The sequence below is a fragment of the Pantherophis guttatus genome, chromosome 2, assembly GCF_059756535.1.
Source record: "Pantherophis guttatus breed Tessera chromosome 2, ASM5975653v1, whole genome shotgun sequence".
In the NCBI taxonomy this organism is placed as follows: Eukaryota; Metazoa; Chordata; class Lepidosauria; order Squamata; family Colubridae; genus Pantherophis; species Pantherophis guttatus.
The window spans coordinates 9,889,760-9,917,555 of record NC_142064.1 but is presented as its reverse complement, the minus strand read 5'-3'; the positions used below and the strand labels follow the sequence as shown (position 1 = coordinate 9,917,555).

Here is a 27,796-nt window from a genome sequence, read left to right as displayed (position 1 = left end):
CCAAGGACCGGCCCATAGATTTCCACTGCTCTCCTCTCCTCTGCCTTCTGTGCATCTGTGCGTCAGGCACTGGACCCAGCTGTTCCTCCTCTTCCTCAGCTACCACCTCCAGACCTGGGGACTGTTGGCTCTCCGTCTGAAGGTTGACGGACGGCCCAAGTTCTGCCTCTGACTCTCTTTCTGCCAGGTCCATTCCCTCTTCCCCCTCGGAGCTTCCAGGTTGCCTTGACGCTGACCCTGACTCCCATGCCTCCTCCTCCTCTGATTTGGCTGTCGGAGGGGCCATGTTGTGGCCCGTCAGCGGCCTATGCGGATTGTAGCTGATTCTGACAGCGAGGAGGCTGGTATGGTGTTGCGCCAGCACCCTGTGCAGCTGGCACTCGAGTCAGACAATGAGGAGGCTGGAGAAGATGTGGTGCCAGAGGCGGGGATTCAGCCAGGGCCTTCAGAACCTCCAGAAGCTCCCTTAAGTGAAGAGGACGAAGAGGAGGAGCTTCTTCTCGATGCACGGGCGCTCAGAGCGGCCAAAAGGCAGGAGTGGCTCCTCAGGAGGAGGTCTCGAGAGTAAGGCTTGGGGCTAATTGGTCACTCCCTTAGCCTATTTAAGGAGGAACGCCGACTGAAGCAAGTTGTAGGGAACAACTTTAGTTCATTCTCCTTCGTGTCTGGATTCTCTGCAAATTGCTTCTGGGCTTTCTGCCAACCTTAGTAAGATTTTGATTACTTTATCTTTGGTTTCTTGTAGGCTGTTAAGAAAGTTTATTAACAGCCTTTGTTTGGAAAAAGACTGAGTTATTTTAGTAAATTAAGTTTTGTACAAACTTTGTGCGTGCTGTGTTCTTTGGGGTCCATAGCTGGGGCAGAAGAGGCCAGCGGCCGATAGGCCACAAAACAAAATGGCATTTACAGGTAGTCCTCAGGTGACAAGCCCCCTCTAATGGTTTACTCTGCCCCCAACAATCTGGGTCCTCATTTTATGGACCTCAGAAGGCTGAGTCAACCTTGAGTCCCTTCAGGATCGAACTCCTGACCATGGGCAGACTGAGCCTGCAATACTGTACTTTAACTGCAGGTAGTCCTCAACTTACAACAGCTCGTTTAGTGACCATTCAAAGTTACAATGGCACTGACAAAAGTGACCTATGACTGTTTTTCACATGAACGACTGCGGCAGCAACCCCTTGGTCACGTGATCAAAATTCAGATGCTTGACTCTTATTTATGACCGTCGCAGTGATCTCCTTTTGCGACCTTCTGACAAGCAAAGTCAGTGGGGAAGCCAGATTCACTTAACAACCGTGTCACTAACTTTACAGCTGCAGTGAATCGCTTATTGTGGGAGGAAAGGTTGTAAAATGGGGCAAAACTCACTTAACAAATGTCTCGCTTAGCAACGTAAATTTTGGGCTCAATTGCGGGTCGTAAGTCAAGGAATACTTGTATTAATTTCATTATGCTCAATCCAGTTATAAGGGAGTCTTTATTTTTCCTATCCAAAAATTGAAATAATTCTTCCCTCTTTTTTCTCCTTTTCAGAATTAACATGTTCCTTGCCTACTGTTATTTATCTTCCCCAATTATTTTTTCTTCCTTTTCAGCTGTTTGTGAAACTAGCTCAGGCCAAGTCTGCCTTGGAAGATTCAGGTGAGTTGTTCTGCCTTCTGAAGAGAATTGCCAACTTTCAAACCAATTTCCACTTAGAATAGAATATCAGAATTGGAAGGGACCTTGGAGGTCTTCTAGTCCAACCCCCTGCTTAGGCAGGAAACCCTACACCACTTCAGACAAATGGTTGTCCAATCTCTTCTTAAAAAACTTCCAGTGTTGGAGCATTCACAACTTCTGGAGGCAATTCATTCCACTGATGAATTGTTCTAACTGTCAGGAAATTTCTCCTTAGTTCTAAATTGCTTCTCTCCTTGATTAGTTTCCACCCATTGCTTCTTGTCCTGCCCTCAGGTGCTTTGGAGAATTAAGATTTTGTTGGAAGAAACATCCTTCTAGGTTCTGCTCCAAGTGGGGAAAAAGACACTGGAAACATGGAGACTGCTTGGAAAGATGGTTTAATGGTGGACAGGATCACATGGCTTGAGTTCCTGAACAGAAAAGGGGGGCAGATACAGTAAATCCTCGGGTTTTTATGCTCTCTCTGGGTCTGCATTTCTTGGGGCCCCGAAAGAGTACTCTGATTGGTTGTCAGACTCCCAGGGGGTGGGGGCCTTGCTGGCTGATGGTCACATGTGCTTCCCAGGTCACATGTGGTGAGTTTCTGCTGCTATTGTGTAGAGGGCTAATCCTATCTTTGTTGGATCTTTGGCAATTCCTACTATGGCTCTGCCTGAAGGAGGCAGATCTTCGTTATGTAAAATAGACTGGCCCAAGCCTTAATGGCCCATTGACAAAGGGGGGGGGGCAGGAAGGTGGGAGCTGCTTTGTCTGTAAAATATGCTTCTCCATTTCTCATCCAGGGTAATATAATAGTCTGCCTTTTTCATATTTCCTAAAATATTTCACTCTTCCAGGAAAGGGGTGGGTGCTAACTTCCTACAATTTCTCAGTCTTAAAGGAAGAGCAAATTGAATGCACAGAGAGGAAAAAGTAGATGGGCTGACTCAAAGAGACTAGGATCATATCACTTGTTAAACAAACATTACCCAACTTGATAGCTTCTAGATGTATAGGCTCAACTTCCAGAATTTTCCAGTCAGTGTGAGAATTGCTGAGAATTCTGGGAGTTGAAGTCAACATGTTGTTCCAATTGTGGAAGATTCACTTGGCTGGTTGGGGAATTCTGGGAATTGGAACCACATTCCTGAGGTTTACAAACAATGTTCCTGAGGTTTAGAAACAAGGTTTAGAAACTGTGATATGTTAACCCGAGTTTAGCGTGTTATGGGACTGGAGTTATTAAGGTTAGTGATAGGAAGTTGGGGGGGGGGGCGTGGTGTCAGTCATTGTCTTAGCCTGTCCTGTGGGCCAGTCCATGAGCTTAAGTCAAAATGTGATTTATTTGGGCATAGCATGTCGTGTGAACGCAGCAATTGTGGGTGAATTCAGATTTAGGAGTCATTATTTGGTATAATGACTTGGCTGTAGAGAATATGGTTTTTAAAAAAGGAATAGGTAGGAGTGAAAAGGGGAAGGAAATTGCCTAAAATGTAGATAAATATAGACAGTTGAAGGAACTTCAACCCCATTGGTTAAAATATCTTCTTCCTTGGTTTGTGAGTTAGGGGGAGAAACATTCATGGTGTTCAGACATGGGTAGAAAAGGTGAATCAACAAGAAACTCTGTTAGATTTTTTTCAAATTCTTCCTAGGAATGATTTGACGGGGATGATTAAAAACTCTCCTTCCTTGATCAGGTGGTCGGTCTAGCAGACCTCAAAGGTCCCTTCTATGTTGAATCTATGTTCTATGCATCCATGACATTGATCAGATAAGAATTTCCAAATTTCTACAGGAAAAATCCAGAGGGAAACATTTATTCATGATCAGCATGACTTTTATTAAGACTTTAATTTTTCTTGCTTATTTTTTTTTTAAAAGTTGGATGTCAACATTTCCTCCAAAATCTGTTCATAATGATGCTCTCTGCATATTTTCAGCAAAAGTTCTGCTTTCAGATCTTGAAATGACCAAGAAAATTATTCAGTGGGCTATATTAGAATTAGAATAGAATAGAGCTGGAAGGGACCTTGGAGGTCTTCTAGTCCAACCCCTTGCTCAAGCAGGAGAACTTATGCCATTTCAGACAAGTGACTGTCTAGTCCAGTGATGGCTAACTTTTTTGCTGTTGCGTGCCAGAAGTGGGGGGTGGGAGTGTGGGGCGTTGTGTGCGCGTGCTCACACCCATAATTCAATCCCCCCATGCCCCGCCCCCTGCACATGCATGTGTGACACCCCCCGCCCCGGTGCCCCATTTTGGGCCTAGCAGGCCTCCCTGAAGCCTCCGGAGACTGGGAAACAGCCTGTTTCCTGACTTCCGGTGGAACCGGAAGGCCCATTTTTTGCCCTCCCCAGGCTCCAGAAGCTTTCTTGGAGCCTGGGGAGGGTGAAATGGCCTCCCCCACCCCCCGGAGGCCGAAACAGGCCACGTGGAGACTCCTGGGAGGGGAGGCCGGTGCACACATGTATGCAATTAATCCCCTGATTAATTGTTCTGTCAGGAAATTTCTCCTTAATTATAGGTTGCTTCTCTCCTTTATTAGTTTCCATCCATTGCTTCTTCTCCTGCCCTCAGGTGCTTTGGAGAATAGGTTGACTCCCTCTTCTTTATGGAAGCCCTGAGATATTGGAACGCTGCTATCCTGTCTCCCCTAGTCCTTCTTTTCATTAAATTAGACATACCCAGTTCCTGCAATCGTTCTTCGTATGTTTTAGCCTCCAGTCCCCTAATCATCTTTGTTGCTCTCCTCTGCACTCTTTCTAGAGTCTCCACATCTTTTCTACATCGTGGCGACCAAAACTGGATTCCAAGTGTGGCCTTACCAAGGCATGATAAAGTAGTATTAATATTTCACGTGATCTTGATTCTATTCCTCTGTTAATGCAGCTTTAGGATTGCATTGGCTTTTTGGGCAGCTGCAGCACACAACTGGATAACTTCTTTGTTGTTTCCCATTTGCAGACAGGATGTATCAAAACAACGTCAACGCTCTGGAGAAGATCAGAGAAGAATGGCAGAACGAGCACATCAAGGCTTGCGAGGTAAACAAAACTCAACACCACACAAGTGAAGCAGAAATCTTGTTTCTCAGTGTGAAGATATAAGGCGGAGGCGATAGAGAAGTTTCTGAGATTTTTGTGCCAACGTTTGGCAGGATTTCCCATTGTTTCTAGGTTCCGTTCTCTCTCCTTCTCCTTCTGTGTTGTTGTTACAAAAAGCAAGATATTCAGCTGAACCAACAATTTAGTTGCTGATTCAGCTACATGGCTGAATTGGTAGAAACCTTTGTGGACGCAGCCTGTAATTTAACAGCTGCATGTAAAATACTTCCACATATGGAGTATAGTTTATTTTGGAAAACCCAAAGAAGGAAGATTGATTTACCCAACGAAGGAGAAGCCAACGAGGCGGAAAGCCAAACAAGTTTAAGAAAATGGATCCCCCCGCTCTCCCATCCCAAATAGATCCTAGAATACATTTTTAATAAAATTTAGTTCTTTCCGCAGATTATATCTACATCCCTTCTTGGCACTTGTGGGGACTATCCAAAGGTGCTTTTTTTGTGTTATTGCTTCTCCCTTTTGGAATAGCATTGCCTCATAAAATTTATTTATTTATATATCGAATTTGAAAACCACCGATTTCCGGCAAAAAAAAATATATGGTGCCGAATGGACAGATTTATATTCCTTGCAGACAAGCTGGTCATTTGCATCCTTTTTGAGGATGGTTGAGGCCACTTGGAGGTTTATCTGTGTCCTCAGGGTCAGTAGTGCAAATGCTTTCAGCAGTTCCAAGAAGGCTCCACACCCATTTGCACTACTCAAGTGACGCCGAGGACACAGAAAAACCGCCAAGTGGCCTCAACGACTCTCTCAAAGAATGCAAATGACCAGCTGTCTGCAAGGAGGATAAATCAGGGGTGAAATCCAGCAGGTTCTGTAGAACCGGTAGCGAAAGTTTTGAGCAGTTCGGAGAACCGGTAGTGGAAATTTTGAGTAGTTCGGAGAACCGGCAAATACCACGTCTGGCTGGCCCCAGAGTGGGGTGAGAATGGAGATTTTGCAATATCTTTCCCCCAGGAGTGGAGAGGAAATGGAGATTTTGCAATATCCTTCCCCCAGGAGTGGGGAGGGAATGGGGATTTTGGAGGATCCTTCTCCTGCCACGCCCACCAAGCCACACCACGCCCACTAAGCCACACCACGCCCACAGAACTGGTAGTAAAAAAATTTAGATTTCACCCCTGGGATAAATCCTTCCGTTCCCCACCATCCAGTCAGAACTGAAGAAGCTTCTTGGATGAGAAGTGAAACATCTTCAAAAGAAAAAACCAGAAAGTCCAGTTGCCTTTCGAAAAAAGCTCCTTTGGGACAACCATGACCTGGAGGACTGAGAATCTCCATAGCCCTCCCAATATAATGCTGCTTCTTTGAGTTCTGTAGCTGATCTTCTTCTGTGTCTCCTGCAGTTCTTTGAGAGTCAAGAATGCGAGCGGATCAACTATTTTCGGAACGCTGTGTGGTTGCATGTCAATCAGCTGTCGGAAGGTTGTGTCAAGAATGATGATGTAAGAAAGGAGCGTCAATTCCTACCCTTCCGTATTGCATTGACCAACTTTTTGGGGTTGGCACTTTCAGACTACAGGTCGTCCTTGACTTATAACTTTTTGTTTAATGATTGTTCAAAGTTATAAAAAATAAATCCGTCTTGCAATCCATCCTCACACTTACGACCACCGCAGCATGTGAACCATGTGGTCATTAAGCGAATCTGGCATTCCCCCCTTGACACTGCTTGTCAGAACCTGGCTGGGAAGGCTGCAAAGGGCGATCACATGATCCCAGGATACTATGACGGTCATAAATTCAGACACCAAGTGCCTGGATTTTAATCACCTGGCCACGGGGGAGGCTGCAATAGTCGTAAGTGTGAAAAACGGTCATAAGTCACTGTTGCAGTACCGTTGTCATTTTGAATAGTCACTAAACAAATCATTGCAAGCTGAGGTCTAAACATCTCTCTCCGTCTCCGCTAGACTACCGTAATTAATTCTATGTGGGTCTGCCATTGAAGATATAGAGCGGGGTATGTCATTTTCCTGCCGCTAAACGCGATGTTCTCTTCCCTATGACAGAATTACGAAGAGATCCGCAAAGCCCTCGAGCAGTGCAACATCGGGAACGACATAGAGTGTTTTGTACATATTCGCAAGACCGGCAACCTCCCTCCAGGTAAAGTGACGGAAGCCCGAGGACTCATGTTCAAATGGTGCTCAATTCCGGTCTCTGAAACACGGTTCTGTAAAGGAACTTGGTGATTTGTGTCTGGGTCTGTGAAGGGATAAGGGATTCTCGGAAGAGGAAGAAAAGGCGACAGTCCAGAGCTAGACAGGAGCGTGAGAAAGAAACTCAAACTAATCTCATCTTGATTTTCTTTGGTATCAGTGGAGATAGGGAGAAATTTGGACTGATTTTCAAGTTATTCTGACCGACTGCCATCCCAGAATCCTTCTGTGCCTCTTCCTTGATCTGGTTTGAACTCAAAGGGCTGATATCAATTCTAAAAGTTTGTGTCTTGCCACTTCCTCTTACTCCACTCCAGGGGTGAAATGCTACCAGTTCGGACCGGTTTATCCGAACCGGTAACGATGGCAGCGGTTGGTTCGGAGAACCGGTAGCGATGGTAGCGCGAGGCTCTAACTACCTGCCTGGTCATTGTTACTTCCTGGTTTTAACCAGGAAGTAAAGTAGCCTGTTTTTTACACTCTGCGCATGTGCAAAAGGGTTTGCTCATGCGCAGAGGGTCCCCGCGTATGTGATGCACGCGTGCGCATAAGTGGTGCGAGCCCGTGCACTTCCCAACCGGTAGGGAAGGTAAGTAGATTTCACCCCTGCTCCGCTCCACTTTAATTTTTTCTGGCTGTATAGCAAATTATATAGCAAAATTCGTAACGTGGGGTAGTCATCTCCATCTATATAACAATCAATACAGCCACTTCACAAGCTCTACCAATACTCCGGAGTCCCCTGTTTGGTTAAGGACAGTGATGGCTAACCTTTTTGTTGTCGTGTGCCGAAAGCGCCCACACGTGCATCCGACAGCACATGCGCATGCCGGCACCCATAATGCAATGTGCGCATCCCTGTGTACGTGCCCATAACCCCCATGCTCACCCCGTCCCCGTGTATGTGCGTATGACCCCCCACGCTCATCCCTGCTCCCTGCGCATGCATACATGACAGCCCCACGCTCACCCCGCCCCCCCCTGCATGCATGTGTGACCTCCCCGCCCCCTGTTTTTGGCCTAACAGGCCTCCATGCAGCCTCCTGGGCCCAAAAACGGGCCATGGGGGGCAGGCTGAACTCCCCTCCCCCGTTTTTGATCTAGCAGGCCTCCCTGTAGCCCCCCGTGCTCAGCCTTGCCCTCCGTGCATGTATGCGTGACCTGCCCCCGCATGTGTGTGACCCCCATGTGCACGTGCACGCATCTCCCCATGCGACCTGACCTCCGCACATCCTGAAAATCAGCAGGCCGGTGGGAGGTGCGTGCATACCCAGTGGAGCTTAGCTGGGCAACGGCTCGCGTATCCGCAGAGAGGACTCTGCGTGCCAGCTATGGCACGCGTGCCATAGGTTCGCCATCATGGGTTTAGGATTAAGACCCTAGGCTAGAAACCAGGAGACCATGATTTCTAGTCCCGCCTTAGGCTTGAAATCTGACTGGGTGACTTTGGGTCAATCACCAGGAGACCATGATTTCTAGTCCCGCCTTAGGCTTGAAATCTGACTGGGTGACTTTGGGCCAATCACCAGGAGATCGTGAATTCTAGTCCCGCCTTAGGCTTGAAATCTGACTGGGTGACTTTGGGCCAATCACCAGGAGATCGTGAATTCTAGTCCCGCCTTAGGCTTGAAATCTGATTGGGTGACTTTGGGCCAATCACCAGGAGATCGTGAATTCTAGTCCCGCCTTAGGCTTGAAATCTGACTGGGTGACTTTGGGCCAATCACCAGGAGATCGTGAATTCTAGTCTCGCCTTAGGCTTGAAATCTGATTGGGTGACTTTGGGCCAATCACCAGGAGACCATGATTTCTAGTCCCGCCTTAGGCTTGAAATCTGACTGGGTGACTTTGGGCCAATCACCAGGAGACCATGAATTCTAGTCCCGCCTTAGGCTTGAAATCTGACTGGGTGACTTTGGGCCAATCACCAGGAGACTGTGAATTCTAGTCCCGCCTTAGGCTTGAAATCTGACTGGGTGACTTTGGGCCAATCACCAGGAGATCGTGAATTCTAGTCCCGCCTTAGGCTTGAAATCTGATTGGGTGACTTTGGGCCAATTAACAGGAGATCGTGAATTCTAGTCCCGCCTTAGGCTTGAAATCTGACTGGGTGACTTTGGGCCAATCACTCTCTCTCAGCCCAACCAAGTCAGAGTGTTGTTGTTCTGGAGAAAATTAGAGGAGGAAGGTGTGCTGTATTCAGTATGTTTCCTGCCTTGAGTCATTCATACAAATAATAAAAGCAGGTTATAAATAAACATGTATCCAGGACCATGTTTGGTAGAAAAAGTTTATAATTCAGAATACTACTACAGAGCCCAGAATCCTTCTCTCCACTGGCTCATAATTCTAAGAATTGCAATTTCAGCATCAGAAAGTACCACATCCCATCCAACGTGGGCCCAATGTTAGTTTTTTTTAAAAAAATTTGATTTATATGCCGCCCTTCTCCGGAGACTCAGGGCGGCTTACAATGTGCTCAGCAATAGCCTTCATCCTTTTTGTATATTTATACAAAGTCAGCTTATTGTACCCACACCTGGGTCCTCAATTTACCTACCTTAGAAAGGATGGAAGGCTGAGTCAACCTTGAGCCTTGGAGAGATTCGAACCTGCAGTAATTGCAGGCAGCTGGTCTTAATAACCAGCTTAATAACAGGGTGGCTTAGACCACTGTACTACCAAGGCTCTTATTAGGCTCTTAGTTGAAAAAGAAGTTGGGTTTTTTTTTTTCTAATTTCTTTTTTCCTTTCTGTTTTTTGCAGTTCCTGTAGTCTACGAAAATTATTATAACACACAGAAGAACACAGTGCCCAGAAGAAGCCAAGTTCCAGTGCCTGGCACGTAAGAATGAAAAATTACATGCTATTTTTTTTTTAATGCTAATTTTGTTCTTTTCAGTTATTTACTTAGTTGCTTTATGCGAACATCCTAGTGTTCTGCCAAGAACAATGATATTATTATTGAATTAAAAAATGCACTAATCCTTCACTTATGTCTACAAACTTCTTCCTTTGAGCAACTTACAGTCCTGTAAAAAAAAAAAAAAAGAATAGGAGCCAAAATGCATCCTGTCATATACAGGTCGTCTGCGACTTACGCCCATACATTTAGTGGTTTTTCACACTTACGACCTTTGTAGCATTTCCCCATAGTCACGTGATCAAAATTCGGAAGCTTTTGCAATTGGTTCATATTTATGACGGTTGCAGGCCCCGAGGTCATGTTTTTGGGACGTTCTGATCAGCAAAAGTCACAATGGGGAAGCCAGATTCACTTAACAACTAACTTAACGACTGCAGGGATTCACTTAACGACAGAGGCAAGAAAGGTCGTAAAATGGGGCAAAGCTCGCTTAACAACCGTCTGGCTTTGCGGCAGAAATTTTTGGGTCCAGCTGTGGCCATAATTCAAGGACTGCCTGAATTCAAGTGTCATGTCCTCTATTGAGGCTTGCTTGAGAGTTAGTGGTGTTGACTTGGCTTAAACCAAGTTGTCTGAAGCAGTGGTGGGTTCCTCCTGGTTCGGTCCGGTTTGATATGATGTCACCGAACCGGTTTTGCCCCCCCGCCCCCCTTGCGTTATTCTTACATTTTATTTGGCCCCACCCCCAATCTGTTGCTGCCTCCTGAGTCCCAGCTGATGAGCTATAAGGAAAAAAAACTGTTTAAACTCTTGCCGCGGGGCTTCAAAGGGCTGCCCTACAGCTGATCAGTGGTAAAAGGCAGTTTGGTGGTAGACCAGTGCCTTCAAAAACAAATGAGTAGACCGGTGCCTGCAAAAATAAATGGGTAGACCAGTGCCTGCAAAAATACATGAGTAGACCAGTGCCTGCAAAAATAAATGGGTAGACCGGTACAGCTCTTGCAAGCAGTTAAAAGCCTGGTAGACCAGTACCTCTGCTAAATCCTAAAGAATTGTCACATGACCATCAAGCCATGCCCACAAAATAAGCCACGCCCACAGAACCGGTAGTAAAAAAATTTAGAACCCACCCCTGGTCTGAAGGTGTGTGAAGTTGGGTTGGACCGATTTACCTGCATCTCTTCTCCCCTGCAGGAGACCCCAGATGCCCATCCCTTCCAGTGAACCAGGTGAGTAAACCTTGCACCCCCTCGCGGGTCTTCCATCTTTTTGAAAATTGGGGGAACCACAGATGGAGAACTTTGAAGCAGAATTCCAGCCTTGTTAAAAATGGAATAGAATAGAATAGAATTCTTTATTGGCCAAGTGTGTTTGGACAGACATGGAATTTGTCTTTGGTGCATATGCTCTCGGTGTACAGAAAGAAAAAAAATCAAATAAATTCATCACGAATCATAAGATACAGCACTTAGTGATAATCATAGGTTACTAATAAGCAATCAAATCATACTAGGAAACAAATGCAACAATATAAATTGTAAAGATACAAGCAACATGATTATAGTCATCAGTGGAAGGAGATAAGGTACTAGGAAGGATGAGAAGAATAATAGTAATACAGTCTTAGTAATTAATTTGACAGTGTTGTGGGAATTATTTGTTTAGCAGAGTGATGGCATTCAGGAAAAAAACTGTTCTTGTGTCTAGTTGTTCTGGTGTGCAGTGCTCTATAGCATTGTTTTGAGGGTAGGAGTTGAAACAGTTTATGTCCAGGATGCGAAGGATCTGTAAATATTTTCACAGCTCTCTTTTTGACTCGTGCAGTATACAGGTCCTCCATGGAAGGCAGGTTATTGTATTATACTATATACTATAATTACAATTATAGTAATTGTAAATTAGTAAAAACAATTTTTTACTAAACAAAATAAATAGTAAAAACAATTACTACCAACTTGCCTTCCATTGAGGACCTGAATACTGCACGAGTCAAAAAGAGGGCTGTGAAAATATTTACAGATCCCTCGCATCCTGGACATAAATTGTTTAAACTCCTACCCTCAAAACGACGCTATAGAGCACTGCACCCCAAAATAACTAGACACAAGGACAGTTTTTTCCCAAATGCCATCACTCTGCTAAACAAATAATCCCCTCAACACTGTCAAACTATTTACTAAGTCTGCACTACTATTAATCTTCTCATCGTTCTTATCACCCATCTCCTCCCACTTATGACTGTATGACTGTAACCTTGTTGCTGGTATCCTTATGATTTATATTGACTGTTTCCCTATGACTATCATTAAGTGTTGTACCTTATGATTCTTGACGAATGTATCTTTTCTTTTATGTACTTCGAGAGCGTATGCAGCAAGACAAATTCCTTGGGTGTCCAATCACACTTGACCAATAAAGTATTCTATTCTATTCTATTCTATTCTATTCTATTCTATTCTATTCTATTCTATTCTATTCTATTCTATTCTATTCTATTCTATTCTATTCTATTCCATTCCATTCCATTCCATTCCATTCCATTCCATTCCATTCCATACTATTCCCTTCTATTCTATTCTATTCTACTCTACTCTACTCTACTCTACTCTACTCTACTCTACTCTACTCTATTCTATTCTTTTTTCTGCAGTTCTAATTATCCTCCGAAGTCTGTGTCTGTCTTGTTGGGTTGCAGAACCAAACCAGACAGTTATAGAGGTGCAGATGACAGACTCAATAATTCCTCTGTAGAACTGGATCTATTGAGCAAGGAGAGAGAACTTGTGATGGGGGAAGGCAGAGATTTAATTTCCCCATCCCCTTCTGCTTTCCCCCCCAACATTATGGCAAACAGGTGCATGAAAATCTCCCATGCAGGTAGTCCTCAACTTATGACGGTCGCTTAGCAATTGTTCAAAGTTACAACGGACACCCCCCCAAAAAAGGTACTTTTTATGACCCAGAGTCGAAGTGCCAACTGCTGCCTCTCTCTGTGGTCATGTGATCACATTTGGCCACTCAGCGAACAAACCACATTTACGGCCATTTGTAGCATCCTGGTCATGTGATTGTGGTTTATACTGGGTTTTTTGGGGGTTTTTTTTGCGGGAAACTGGCATTTATTTCTGGTTTCCAGCAAAAAAGATCCACGCCAGACAATGACTTCCCTTAACAACCATGGTGATTCATTTAAGAACCGTTGCAAAAAATGTCCTAAAATCAGGAATCGGTCACGTGATGATCTGCTTAATGACCATGATGACTTCAAGCTGTCGAAAGGTTGAGGAATACCTGCAATTGTGGACCAAGAGCACCTTAAAAGGAGGGAGGGCTTAATTTTGGATCCTTAAATGATAATGTTTAGTTCCTGACCTTGATTTGAATTGCCTCCAGCTGCTTGTAATAAACATTCTGTGAATCTCCTAATCTTAATTAGACTTTACACCTGCCTATTCCCTAAAACGGTGGTTCTTACCTAACTTGGTTAATCAAGCACAGTTTTTGCCATTTTGAATTTGGGTTCAGACATTTTACCTTGTGGATTAATTGTCACCTTTGTTTTTATAGGGGATGCTAACTATGCTTCCGTGGATGGGTATAGCTTAATTCATCCCCATTAGCCCAGAGATGGTAAGTTTGGTCATTTAGAAAAGGAATTTAAAGTGCTTATCTAATTAAGCATATTACTGGAATAGAATAATACAGAATATCTCTGTGTTTATACAACGTCTTAAGGCAGTGTTTTTCAACTTTAAGATGTGTGGACTTCAATTCCCAGAATTCCTCAGCCAGCCACACTAGACTAACAGAATAACAGCATTGGAAGGGACCTTGGAGGTCTTCTAGTCCAACCCCCTGCTCACACAGGAAACTCTATACCAATGATGGCTAACCTTTTTGCCATCGCGTGCCAGGAGCGGGTATGTGTGTGTGTGTGTGTCATGCACAATAATTCTATGCACCCTGCCCCCGCACATGCCCCCACCTGCTCCCCCCGCTCCTGGCACATGCCCCCACCTGCTCCCCCCGCTCCTGGCACGCAATGACACAGTAGGCCCGTTTTTTGCTGTCTCCAGCCTCCGGAGCCTTTCTAGGAGTCTGGGGAGGGCAAAAACGGCCTCCCCCTCACCCCGGAGGCTGAAAACGGCCCGTTTGCCAACTTCCAATCCCACCGGAAGTCGGCAAACGGGCCATTTCCAGCCTCCAGAGGGCCTCTGAGGGGGTGGGGAAGGCCGTTTTCGCCCTCTACAGACTCCTAGAAAGACTCTGGAGGCTGGGGGAGAGAGAGAAATGGACCTCCCCACCCCCCGAGGTCCTCCGGAGGCAGGAAACAGCCTTTTTCCCTACTTCTGGTGGGCCCAGAAGGCCCGAAAATCAGTTGGCCAGCGTGCGCATGTGCGCCAGAGCTGAGCTCGCGTGCCCACCTATATGGCTACGCGTGCCATAGGTTCGCCATCACGGCTCTATACTATTTTAGACAAATGGTTGTCCAATCTCTTCTTAAAAACCTCCAAGGTTTTTAATGTTGGCTGAGGAATTCTGGGAATTGAAGTCCAGGCATCTTTAAATTACCAAGATTGAAATGTGTTAAATTATGGTTTAATTGACAATTATACTTTGGCTGTTCTTAAGTACGAATAAACAAGATTTGCTGATTGTACACTAAGCCCTCAATCGTAAGCCACAGCTTACAAAGAGTATTGCTAGATTAATGCAAGATGCTAAACCATAAACTAACATATCATATTAATCTCCCCAAACAAGGTTTGCTCGATCTGGGCTTAATTTATTGCAAGAATTCAACGCTTGCAATTTGGAAGTACGTATCTTGGCTTATCACAAGGTGTAAAGCTCGATCAGCAAATCACAGATCATGGCTTAGTTTAGTACAGGTAGTCTTTGATTTATAATGGTTCATTTAGTGACCATTCAAAGTTACAACAGCACTGAAAAAGATGACTTATGACCGTTTTTCACCCTTACGACCGTTGCAGCATCCCCTCCCCATGGTCACATGATCAAAATTCAGATGCTTGGCAACTGACTCATAGTTATGACGGTTGCCGTGTCCGTCTTCGGACAATGCTGGCTCTTCGGCTTTGAAACGGAGATGAGCACCGCCCCCTCAATTAACAAATGTCTCACTTAGCGACGAGAAATTTTGGGCTCATTTGTGGTCGTAAGTCGAGGATTACTTGTAGATGGATCCCAGTCTGTATTTTTCTCACTCTCTGATCCTTTTCTTCCCTCTAGATCTTGGAATCTTTCATTCGACGATACCTCTGTGAGGAAATCAAATAGCAGCATTTTAAAAGCTGTCCCACTCTACTTCCCCAAATGGAGTTTTGCTCTTTCTGGGGTGCATTAATTATTATTTTAAAAACGCAATTGGAGAAGAACATTTTGGGAAGATGGAGGATGGTTCCACGGCAGAAAAGTACCGAGAGAATGCTGATTTTCTGGCAAATAACATCAATATTCTGTTGTTTTATTCATTTGAAGGAAGGGATAACACCCCCCCTCCCCCCGCAGGGGTTGTTTGCAGGATGTGGTCGAAAAAGTCAAGATGGCAGCTGTAGCATCAACTGCACTGTTAGAGCCACAATCTTGCCTTTTTTTGACCAGATGCTTGGACCCCTTGCCCTTTTTAATTAGTAAAAGGGGGGGGGGGGTTGACATCGGAAGGATTACACATATGTGTGAGTTACCTTAAAATCAGGCGTCTTGGGAAACACTGCAGTTTTTAACCTGACCTACCTCACAGGGTTGTTGTGAGGATGGAACAAGACAATCCCATGTTATTAGCCTTAATTCTTAGATCTGACTTAATTCTGTTGGAGAGTGGTAGGAAAGCTTATGGAGTTTTGATTACCTTCCTTTTTGTTTTTTAGTCTCGGCCAAAATCCAATGAAATCTAAAGCAAATGGACTCTTCCTGATTCAATAAGCAATAATAATTAAAATACTTATTTGTCTGCAAATGACCCGGGAGCCAGTCTGTGGGAACTGCAGAAACATTCAGGTTAATCCTTCTCCTGGACTTTTGAGTTGTGATGGTGCGGAGTCAGCAGCCTGTGAAACCCTCCTTTTAGTTAAAAGCAAGTTTCTAGTCCTCATGATTACGAGGGACAGAAAACGCGTGGCTGCTATACTACCCACTCATGGAAAGTTCTGGAAGCCAAAGCAGGTTGCTGCAGGATTTCTCTGTTGCCTTTTTTGGGGGGTCATCCATACTTTTAATCCTACCCCATTTCCTACCCCATTGGTTTTAACTGGGTTGTTTTAAATTGCGGGCTGAAATTATTTAATTACCTTTTAAACTGTTTTTTAAATTTTGTATGCTCTGTTTTATCTCGGCTATTCACCGCCCTGAGTCCTGCTGGAGAAGGGCGGTATAAAAATCAAATCAAATAAAAAATAAATAAATACATTTCTATTCTTACTATTCTATTTTTGGAAGATGAATTCTAAGAGTTGTTTTAGGAAAAAAAAAGAAGCAATTAATATTAAACCGTGTTCTTGATGTGACAACTGTTTTGTTGGGCATAGGTGGGCTCTGTTAATTTAGGAAACTTTTTCCATTCGTATAGGTTTTTTTTTCAGATTTGAACTGTGGGATCGTTGTTTTCTCACAGACATCTCGTTACCAAACTGTGTAACATCATCGGTGCTACAAGGGTGTGGGGTTTGCTCTCAGTTTATATACAAGTAGCTTGCCCTGTCAGCGTTGGTGCTGGGAGTAGTTTTGGTGGTTTTCTTCATCAAGACCAACCATTGTATGGAAATTGAGAGCAAACTCACTATTTACTATCACGGATGATATTACCTAGTTTGGTAATAAAACGTCTGCAAGAGAAACAACTAAGCTCAGACACCACACACCAAAAAGGTGTTCATCATATTGCCTGTTGTAAGTGGTTTTTTAAGATGTTGATTGGGGTGTGTTGATGGCTGGTGTTTAAGTCATTCGCTGTCCTTTTGCTTGTGCGAGATCTGCAAGTGGGCATCGCACACCGACCATAGACTCTCATACGAGGACGAATTATGCATTGTAAAGATTGCTTGGAGGTGGGAGATACTTCCAATGTAATTTACCACATGGGTTTGCAACCTTGGCAACTTTATGACTTGTGGACTTCAACTCCCAGAATTCCTCAGCCAGCGCATGTGCTGGCTGAGGAATTCTGGGAGTTGAAGTCCACAAGTCATAAAGTTGCCAAGGTTGAAGACTAGTGGTGGGTTGCTACCGGTTCGCCCCAGTTCAGACGAACCAGTAGTAGCGGTGGCGGGAGGCTCCGCCCACCCTCCCGGATGTCATCGAATACACTCTGCGCATGCACAGAAGCTTCTGCGCATGCGCAGTAGTGGTGCACGCACAAGCGAGCCGGTAGCAAAGGTAAGTGAAACCTACCACTGTTGGAGACCCTTGATCTACCGGATCTCCTGAATGGATTTCCCCCGTTGACTATGTAGAACAGGTAGGGAGGAAGCTAGCATCCAGACTGCAAGAACACAAGTGAAGGGTCAGATGAGGAGATCCGAACTCGGGTGAAATGCTCCCGGTTCTGACGGGATCGCCCGATCTGGTAGCGATGGAGGCGGGTGGTTTGGAGAACCAGTAGCAAAAATCCCTGCCCCCCCCCGCCCAGCTGAGCCGTACAATCGTCGGAGGCTTTTTTTTTTACTTTTAAAAGCATTTTTTCTACAACCTCTTCAGCCGAAAAAATGCTTTTAAAAGTAAAAAAAAAAAGTCTCTGATGATCGTGCGGCTCAGCTGGGATCGTCAAAGCCTTTTAAAAGAAAAAAACCCTTTTTTTCTTTTAAATGCCTCTGACGATCAGGCAACTCAGCTGGGAGATCCTCAGAGACATTTAAAAGAAAAAAACCCTTTTTTTCTTTTAAATGCATCTGATGATCCAAGCTGAGTCAGAGGCATTTAAAAGAAAAAAAAGCCTCTGCTGATCAGGCAACTCAGCTGGGATCGTCAGAGCCTTCTGAAAGCATTTTTTACAACCTCTTCGCCGAAGAGGTTATAAAAGAAATGCTTTTAAAGCCTCTGACGATCCCAACTGACTTGTCTGATCAACAGAGGCTTTCTTTTTTTTAAAAAAAGCCTCTGACGATCCCAGCTGACTTGCCTGATCGGCAGAGGCTTTTTTTCCTTTTAAAAACATTTTTTCTATAACCTCTTCGGCCGAAGAAGTTGTAGAAAAAATGCTTTTAAAAGCCTTTGTTGATCCCAGCTGAGCCACGCGATCATCAGAGGCTTTTTTTTGTTTTTTACTTTTAAAAGCATTTTTTCGGCCAAAGAGGTTGTAGAAAAAATGCTTTTAAAAATTAAAAAAAGCCTCTGATGATTGTGCAGCTCAGCTGGGCAATGGGGGGGGGGCAGGGATTTTTGCTACCGGTTCTCCGAACCACCCGCCTCCATTGCTACCGGATCAAGCGATCCGGTCCGAACCAGGAGCATTTCTCCCCTGCTTTGGTGGTCTGCAGGAATCGAACTCTCAAATCAAAAGTTGTTGAGTGAGGCAGCGGGTTCAATGGTGTGATTCTCTAAAATGGTTCCCTCCAGATGTAACAGTAACAGAGTCGGAAGGGACCTTGGAAGTCATCTAGTCCAACCTCCTGCTCAACACAGGAGACCCGTACTAGGGATTCGAACCGCCGAACTGCCGACCTTTCTGATCGACAAGCTCAGTGTCTTAGCCACGGAGCCACCTAGTCATGCTTTATTGTGTTATTGGGCTGGGAATTACATAGGCCAAGAAAATAGACGCGGTCTAGGAGGTCTATAAAATTGCACATTAAGAATTTGCACAGGCTAGGCCGAAAATCCGAAAAGAAATGAGCAAAACTCATATTAAAAGCAAAAAAAAAGAAAAAAAAGAAGAGAGAGAAACTTTTCCCACCCCGCCCGCCAGGGGTCGCTCTTCCACGTTGCAATGTTATGACTTTGCAGGACTCCCTTCCTCGATGGTGATTGGTGGAGAAGAAATTTGGTAGACTTAAAAATGGGTAGATGTGCAGAGAAGGACAAATTAACAAAGGAGATACAAGAAAAAGAGGAAACAGAATATTACTTAGTGTGGGAGAAATGGTATGAATGGTTGGAGGAGAGAGAGAAAAGGCAAGGAAAAATTAAATAATGGTCGAATAGGGAGTAGAAGTATAATTGTAAATATGAGGAAACAAAAATTGTAGAAATGAAAGTGTGTACATGGGTATTTTTATGTATACATGTAAATAAATATTAGAAGTATATGTATAAAAGATATAGTAGAAATAAGGGAGGAAAAGTGTATAACTTTGACATTTTTGACTGATGCGAAACTGTTGAAACAGAAAAAGTGTTAAAGCTTTCTTTTTGTTTTGTAAAAAATGTTTAATAAAAAAATAAAATAAAATAAATAAAAATGGGTTAGAGGGGCATTTTTGCAAAATTCTGGTTTGCAAACATTGAATGGCGCCTGGAGATTCCCCGAAAGAAAAGCCCTGATCCTTCATCGTCGCAAATAAATAATACGAAAATGTCAAAACGAATTGAAACCTTATTTTTTTTCCCATTGCTTTCCTTTATTGCATCCACGAAGGGGGGGACAGTCCTTCATTTGCCTCCATTCCCAGAAAGCCCAGGGTTGGGGCTAAAGAGAAAAGATAGTACAGTGGTCTAAGCACCCTGTTATTAACACAGCTGCCTGCAATTACTGCTGGTTCGAATCTCTCCAAGGCTCAAGGTTGACTCAGCCTTCCATCCTTTCTAAGGTAGGTAAATTGAGGACCCAGTTTGTGGGGGCAATAAGCTGACTTTGTATAAATATACAAAAGGGATGAAGGTTGCTTAACGCATTGTAAGCCGCCCTGAGTCTCCGGAGAAGGGTGGCATATAAATCAAATTAAATAATAATAATAATAATAATAAAAAAATTCGCCTTCAACTCCAATGGACGTCTAGGGACAAATTCAGAGTTTTGTCAGAAACAAAAACGGGAAAAGTTTCCCATGTCTTCCCCTGGGATGTTTTCAGATTAACCAGCCTGGCCTGGGATTTCCTGGTGGTCTCCCATCCAAGCAGCCTTTCCCACTTGCTGAGCTGTCCCAATAACGCAGAAGCCTGTCAGGTGCTGCCATTTTAAAACAGGGGAGGCTCTCTTCGCCAGGGGTCTCCAACCTTGGCAACTTTAAGATTTCTGGACTTCAACTCCCAGAATTCCCCAACCAGAAGAGGTGAATTCTGAATTCTAAATTCAGAGCAGGGAATTCTGGGAGTTGAAGTCCACAAGTCTTAAAGTTGCCAAAGTTGGAGATTCCTGCTCTAGGCCATTCTCTTCTGGGAGTGTTTTTAGCAGCGTTTTTGCATCTCAGAAGCCCTGAAGAGGCGTGTGGACTTCCACTCCCAGAATTCCCTGCTTTGAATTCAGAGTACAGAACTCATCTCTTCTGGCTGGGGAATTCTGGGAGTTGAAGTCCAACCCTCTTCCAGTCTCTGTGAGGGAAGAAAGCGAGGCTGAATTCAGAGGCGGGCGTGGCTATGCCGGAGGAGGGCGTGGCTATGCATATTCGGAGGTGGTGGTGAAATTCAACGTTCTCCTCGGATTGGGACGCGGAAGCTGCGGGCGGGTTGGCGCCTCTTCCCTTTTCCTACGTCTAGGGCCTCGCTTTTTTTCCCCGATCACGTGATCCTGACCACGCCCCCTCCGCCTCTTCGGGCACCGCAGAAACAACAAGCCCGGAGAAAGAAGGAGACGGAGCGGCGGCCGGACGGATGGCGGAGGCGGTCAAGCCCCGCAGCCGGAGCAAAAGCAGCCGGGTCAGAGCGAAGGTAACCCGGGGAGGGGCCGCGGGACTACAATACCCATCGTCCCCTACCAGAAAGCCCCCCCACCTTTTTTAAAAAACCAACCCTAACCCTAACCGCTTTGGATGCTGGGTCGGACCAGGGAGCCCATGCTTCCCAGCGGACGTCGATTGGGGTGGACTACAACTCCCATCGCTCCTCTTCCCAGCCAGCCATTGGGGGGGGAGGAGAGAGAGAGAGAGAGAGAATGGAGGCTTCATCTTCCCCCACCCTCCTCCTCCCCCAGTGACCCCAAAAGGGTGGGCCGGCTGTGGATGCTGGGAGTTGTAATCCCATCCTCAGATTCCTCCCCCACTTTTTTTGGCTGTGTGTGGTGGGGGGGGGGTAGGTGCGTGAAACCCAGAAAATATCATTTCAAGGGCTCAGGTAAGATAGACTGCTCCTGGCCATGGAGGTTCTATTGGCTCCTCTAATGAGGAGCAGGGATATATATATATAAATAATTTTTGAAAATAAATGAAAAAATGAAACACACACACACACACATATATAATGAAAATTATATATACAGTCTATCTGACCACTTGGGTGGGTGGGATAGGCAATGTAGCAATTCAATAAATGAAAATTATATAGATATATACAAATATAAATTTGTATATATCTATATGATATCTATAAAATTATATATACATATACATATACATACATACATATATATAATTATGTGTTTTTCTATCGCACCTGGTCTACCCCAACATGTGGGAGGGAGCATACTGCATCCCTTTCGCCTTTCAGCTCCAATCCAGGAGCCCTCAAGCAGTCACATTCACGACAAACCATTTTATTCCAAATTTATATTAAATTTGCAGGCAGCCCAAGTTCGAATCCGAGTAAGGGTATGGCTAGCTGATGAGAGCTAAATATCTTGAAATAGATCTATACTAGTCTCCCTTTATTTCTTTATCAGCGAAATATAAATATATAATTTTAACTATCTATCTATCTATCTATCTATCTATCTATCTATCCACAAAATTATATATATATATATTTCATTTATTGAATTGCTACATTGCCTATCCCACCCACCGAAGTGGTCAGATAGACTTCTCCTTGTCCAGAAAGAAAAGCCTCCCTGGATCACATCTGGGTTTATTTAAGCCTTGAAAAGCCATTTCCTGGCCTTGTAAATTGGAGCGAAGTCATCACAGCTGAGTCTCATTAGAGCAAAATCATCACAGCTGGGTGTGTGTCTCCACCTTGGACCAGGTGAAGAGGGCTGGGACTTCAGCTCCCAGAATGCCCCCAGCCAGCCATACTGGCTGGAGGAATTCTGGGAGTTGAAGTCCCAGCCCTCTTCACCTGGATGAGATTGAGAAATCCTCATTCTTGCAAGAGTGATGGAGGGAGGGAAAAGCCTCTGGTAATGCTGAAGCCCAGCCAGCCCTGGGATGAAAGGGGGGTATAGGTAGTCCTCGACTTACAGCAGCTTGTTTAGTGATGGTTTGAAGTTACAGCGGCATTGAAAAAAGTGTTTTATGACCGTTTTTCACACTTATGACCGTTTTTATGACTGTTGCACCATCGCCATGCTCCTATGACCAAAATTAAAGATGCTTGGCAACTGGCTTGTATATATTTGTGCACCGCCCTGAGTCCCTCGGGAGAAGGGCAGTATAAAAATTTAAATAATAGATAAATAAATAAATAAATATTTATGACGGTTGCAGGTGTCCCAAGGACATACAATTTATACCTTTTGTGACCCTCTTAACAATGGGGAAGCCGGATTCACTTAACAACCCTGTTGCTAATTTAACGCTCGCAGCGATTCACTTAACAACTCTGTCAAGAAAGGTTGTAAAATGGGGCAAAACTCACTTAACTGTCTTAACAATGGAAATTTTGGCCTCGATTTTGGTCATAAGTTTAGGACTACCTGGGATCCCGTTCCCCATACATCCCAGGGGATTTTTGGGGCTGAACCTACCCAAACAGTTGGGGTCAATTTGTCTGCTAGCAGAGGAGAGGAAGTCCTAGATCCGTGATGGCGAACCTATGGCACGCGTGCCACAGGTGGCACGCGGAGCCATGTCGCCTGGCAAACCAGTTTAGCTCCGGGAGTCTCTGGAGGCTGGGGACAGCAAAAAACATCACTTTCTGTCCAACTGGAAGTTGGGAAATGGGCCGTTTCGGGCCTCCGAGGGGGTGGGGAAGGCTGTTTTCGCCCTCCCCAGATGCATAGAGAGGATCGAGCCAGGTGAGAAAGAAAAACGGGCCATCACATGCCAAGAGCGGGGTGGGGGAGCGGGGTGTGGGGCGCAGGACGCATAGAACTATGGGTGTGGGCACGCGTGCGTGCGAACCTCCCTTGCCCCCCCCCCTTTCCTGGCACGTGATGGCAAAAAGGTTAGCCATCACTGTCCTACATGGTCCTTTAGCAGTTAGGGAATTTTGTTTTTCTGAATATTTTTCATTGCTTGCAGATTTGTCTCTGTGTGTGTGTGTGTGTGTGTGTGTGTGTGTGTGTGTTGTTGTTATTGTTGTTGGTGTTACAAGTAGTCCTTGATTTACAACTACTCCTTTAGAGACCATCTGAAGTTACAAAGGCACTGGAAAAAGTGACTTATGACCCATTTTCATACTTAACAACTGTTGCAACAATCCCAAGATCATGTGGTCACAATTCAGGCACGTGACAACAGGCGTGTCTTTATGATGATTGCACTGTCCTTATATATCCATTTGCGGCCACCCTTTTGTGACCTTCCCAGCCAGCTTCTGACGAGCAAGGTCAAGGGGATTATCTAGATTGGCTTAATGATCCCATGATTCACTTGCAAACCGCCGTGATCCGCTTACGACTGTGGCAAACGGTGTTGTAAAATGGGGCACAATTCACTTAACCTTGCTTTTAGCAAACTTGAAATCTTGGGCTCAATTGTGGTTGTAAGTCAAGGACTACCAGTAGGGATGGGGGGGTTGATGGAAGGATAGGGTGTGGATGCTGGAGGTTGTAATGATCCCACCCTCAGATTTCCCCCTTTGGCTGTAGGGGAGGTGCGTGAAGCCCAGAAATATCATTTCAAAGGCCCAGTAAGAAACACTGCTCCTGGCCATGGAGGTTCTATTGGCTCCTCTAATGAGGAGCAGGGATATATATATATATATTAAAAAAAATTATTTTCATCACTTATCCCTTCATCAGAGATGGCACCATTCTGAATTGGAAGCTTCTAGAAATGGCATTTTATCAAAGGCACACCTTTCCCCGAGATCCTGAAAACAGCTGCTGTGTGTTTTTTCAGGACATCCGTGATGATGTGCCACTAGCACAAAGGTGTGTTTACCTGGGGAAATTTAAACACTAGTCGTGGCACGCGGAGCCATATTGATGGGCACGCGAGCCTCAGCTCCAGCGTTTTGGGCCTTCCGGGCCCACCGGAAGTCAGGAAACAGGCTGTTTCTGGCCTCCGGAGGGCCTCTGGGGGATGGGGAAGGCCCGTTTTTTGCTCTCCCCAGGCTCCAGAGGCTTTCTAGGCGGGACTGGAAGTCGGCAAACGAGCCATTTCTGGCCATGGGGGATGGGTGGGGAAGGCTGTTTTCGCCCTCCCCAGGCTTCCTAGAAAGAGAGCGAAAAATGGGAGAGCGAAAAACGGGCCTTCCAGTTCCATCAGAAGTCAGCAAACGGGCTGTTTCCGGCCTCCAGAGGTCCTCTGGGTGGGGGAGAGGCCGTTTTTTATCCGAGCAAAAAATGGGAGAGTGAAAAACGGGCCTTCGGGTCCCTCTGTGCCATCGCATGCCAAAAGTGTGGGGTGGGGTGGGGAGTCGCATGCGCATGCGCGGGGGGGGAGGATGCATTGAATTATGGGTGTGGCACGCACATGCGTAACCCCCCCACTCCCCCCGCTTTTGGCACGCGACGGCAAAAAGGTTAGCCATCACTGCTCTAGACTATCCTACACACCACCCATCTGCCTTATAAGGCACTGTCTGCTTGGGTCAGTGTACATATAGTCCTCAATTTACAACAGTTCATTTAACAACCATTCGACACTGAAAAAAAGTGGCTTATGGCCATTTTTTCACACTTATGACCATCGAAGCATTCCTGATTTACATTCAGACGCTTGACAACGATTCACATTTATGACGGTTGCAGTGGCGTATCAGGCGGACCTGATAAAAAGGCCCCCTGGCCACGGCCGTCATAATCGCTAGATTAGAGAGACTTATTTGGAAGCCCTCGACTTATTGCCCCAATGGAGCCCAACATTTCTGCTGCTAAGTGAAATGTTGCTTAAGTGGAGTTTTGCCCCGTTTTGCGACCTTTCTTTGCTGTCGTTGTGAAGTGAATTTGGCTTCCCCATTGTCGGAAAGTCGCAAAGGTTGATCCCGTGACCTCATGGGACACTGCAACCATCATAAGTACATGCCAGTTGCCAAGCCTCTGAATTCCGATCACGTGACTCTGGGGATGCTGCAAGGGCCGTAAGCAGGGTGAAATCCAGCAGGTTCTGACAGGTTCGGGAGAACCGGTAGCGGAAATTTTGAGTAGTTCGGAGAACCGGTAGTGGAAATTTTGAGTAGTTCGGAGAACCGGTAGTGGAAATTTTGAGTAGTTCAAAGAACCGGTAGCGGAAATTTTGAGTAGTTCGGAGAACCGGTAGTGGAAATTTTGAGTAGTTCGGAGAACCGGTAGTGGAAATTTTGAGTAGTTCGGAGAACTGGTAGTGGAAATTTTGAGTAGTTCAGAGAACCGGCAAATGCCACCTCTGGCTGGCCCCAGAGTCGGGTGGGAATGGAGATTTTGCAATATCCTTCCCCCCAGGAGTGGGGTGGGAATGGAGATTTTGCAGAATCCTTCTCCTGCCACGCCCACCAAGCCACGCCCCCAAGCCACACCACGCCCACCAAGCCACGCCCACAGATCCGGTAGTAAAAAAATTTGGATTTCACCACTGGCCATAAGTGCGAGTAAGTCGCTTTTTTCCAGTGGTGGTGTCACACTAAATGAACTGTTGTAAATTGAGGATGGCCTGTACCTATGGGAACCTGGAAGCCTTTTGATGTTCAAAAACAATGGTGGTTTGTGAAATCAGAGTTTACTTGGGAGTTAAAACCAAGGCTGATTGAGTAACATGTGATTTTTTTTTTCCTTGGCACATACCGGCTGTCTTGTGTGTCTTGTGATACCAAGCTTTTTTATTAACTAGGGAAGTCTTGCTAGAGAGGAGAGATCTTTCAAAATAACAAGAAGTTGCTAAATAAGAATCCCCCCCCCCCCCGTTTGTTGCAATAGCTTAAATAGAGACAAAAATACCAATTGCTGGAGCAGCAAAATGGGCAGATGAGAAAGGAAGGATCTTCTGGTCAGTTTTTTGGGTGTGTGTGTGCTTTTAGTATTTCAGTTGTTTTTAAACATATAGCCCACACAGTGATCAGAACCATGGAAAAAAATTACGTAGCTGCAATCCAGATAGAAAAATGTGATTTATGATGGTTTTTGACACTTATGACCGTTGCCAGCATCCTGTGGTCACACGACCAAAATTTGGACAACTCCCCCACCCCGGCCTAAAGGGTGAATGATTCTTACTAATTTGGGTAAAACGAATGTTGCTACCACTTGATTGTATCGAATGGGACTTTTCCGTTGTGCCTTATTCCTGATGATTAGGCTGTCTTTTTTTTTTAAAATGTGTTTTAATTCCCACTAGGAAAAAAAGAAGAAGAGCGAAGAGAAAGAGAGCGAGACAAGCGAATCGTCTTTGTGCAAAAAGATTGACGAAGAGGCTTTGCGGGAGAACAGCACGCCCGAAGGACTCGTTTCGGAATCCAGGCCCTGCCCTCAAGCCGCCCGGAAGGAAACCGGGAACAAGGCCCCCAAAGTGCCACCAAGTGTGCTCACTCCTGAAAATGAAGTACCTCCGGCAGTTCCCCAAACTCAACCTCCCCTGGGTGCAAAAAATTTGCAGGCGGAGAAAGACGCGGCAACGGCAGATGGGCGGGATCTCGAGGAAGGAGCAGTTAACAGCAAGAGAACTGGTGACTCGTCGGAAAAAAACATTCCACCCACGGAAAGTGCACCCCGTAGTAGCCCTATGGAGCATCCGGTTGCTCCTACCTCCGAAAAGATCCATGCCCTCGTCTTAGTTCCTGAAATGGGAGTGAAAACACCCATGGAGACCCCCGTCTTTAAAAAGCTGTACCCCGAAATCTCGACGTTGTTATCTGAAGGACTGCCGGATTTTACTTTCCGGCTGCCGCATCGTACGGAGAGATTGTATCCTGAACTTCCAGTAGATCCCGAACCGATTCCTTTTACCAAAGAGCAGCTGAAGGTTTTCGAGCCCTGTTCCTGGCTGGGGAACGTCGAGGCTTATGTGGAGGAATTCGGCAGCAGGGCCTACCAGGACCGGCATGAGTTTTATGAGCTGGTGTTGAATTACTGCCGGTGTCGGAAACAGCTGTTGCTAGCTGAAGCCAAATTGCAAAGCCTTTACCTGGATTGCGAAAGTGTCAAAGAGCGCCTGTGGACTTTCAGGGATAAGCAGCAGAGTGCCCAGGTGAGGGTTAGGGAAGCTGGTTTTGGACAGAATAACAGAAGACTTGGGAAGAGACCTTGGAGGTCTTCTAGTCCAACCCCCTGCTCAAGCAGGAAAACCAATACTTCAGACAAATGGGTTGTCATTAAAATCCCAGGGTTCAGATCAGGGGTGAAATGCTACCGGTTCGCACTGGTTTGCGTGAACCGGTAGTGATAAAAGCTACTGGTTCGGGCTCACTGATAGTAAAACAAAGTACCGATTCATTAGAACTGGTATTTCTTGACTATCAGCTGTGCCACATAATTTATATTCGCTAGAAAGCAGGAAATCCTGCTTTCTAGCGAATCTAAATCGCGCGGCATAGCTGTTCTCCCCCCCCAACTGTTCTACTTATCTTGTTAAGCCTCATTTTTCCACGCGAAGCACATGTTTGGTACGCACTGTGCATGCGCGTGCATGCAGTGCATTTGCCATGTACTGCATGCGTGCGCAGCATGTGTTTGGCATGCACTGCACATCGGGACTCCCTGCGCACGGTCACTCATGCCCTCGTCATTTCCCGGCTGGACTACTGCAATGCTCTCTACATGGGGCTCCCCTTGAAGAGCAGCCAGAGGCTCCAAC

General features: G+C 45.4%; 2 protein-coding genes across 4 annotated transcripts in view; both read left to right on the top strand.

Annotated features, from left to right (window-relative positions):
• The window catches only part of PSTPIP2 (proline-serine-threonine phosphatase interacting protein 2), a 60,658-nt gene extending 44,408 nt beyond the window's left edge, over positions 1-16,250 (top strand). For both annotated transcript variants that reach the window (XM_034403887.3, XM_034403888.3), the window contains exons 8-15: positions 1,599-1,644; positions 4,631-4,710; positions 6,141-6,239; positions 6,807-6,903; positions 9,722-9,800; positions 11,016-11,050; positions 13,389-13,451; positions 15,075-16,250. In XM_034403887.3, coding sequence (XP_034259778.2) covers positions 1,599-1,644; positions 4,631-4,710; positions 6,141-6,239; positions 6,807-6,903; positions 9,722-9,800; positions 11,016-11,050; positions 13,389-13,441 — 489 coding nt within the window. In that variant the 3' untranslated portion in view covers positions 13,442-13,451; positions 15,075-16,250. The remainder of the gene's footprint in view (positions 1-1,598; positions 1,645-4,630; positions 4,711-6,140; positions 6,240-6,806; positions 6,904-9,721; positions 9,801-11,015; positions 11,051-13,388; positions 13,452-15,074) is intronic.
• Positions 16,251-20,492: 4,242 nt separating this feature from the next.
• Positions 20,493-27,796, top strand: part of EPG5 (ectopic P-granules 5 autophagy tethering factor) — a 122,947-nt gene continuing 115,643 nt past the window's right edge. For both annotated transcript variants that reach the window (XR_015732036.1, XM_060690777.2), the window contains exons 1-2: positions 20,493-20,642; positions 26,342-27,190. Coding sequence is in view for 1 of the 2 variants with exons in the window: in XM_060690777.2 (XP_060546760.2) it covers positions 20,586-20,642; positions 26,342-27,190 (906 nt within the window). In the remaining variant the exon portion in view is untranslated. The remainder of the gene's footprint in view (positions 20,643-26,341; positions 27,191-27,796) is intronic.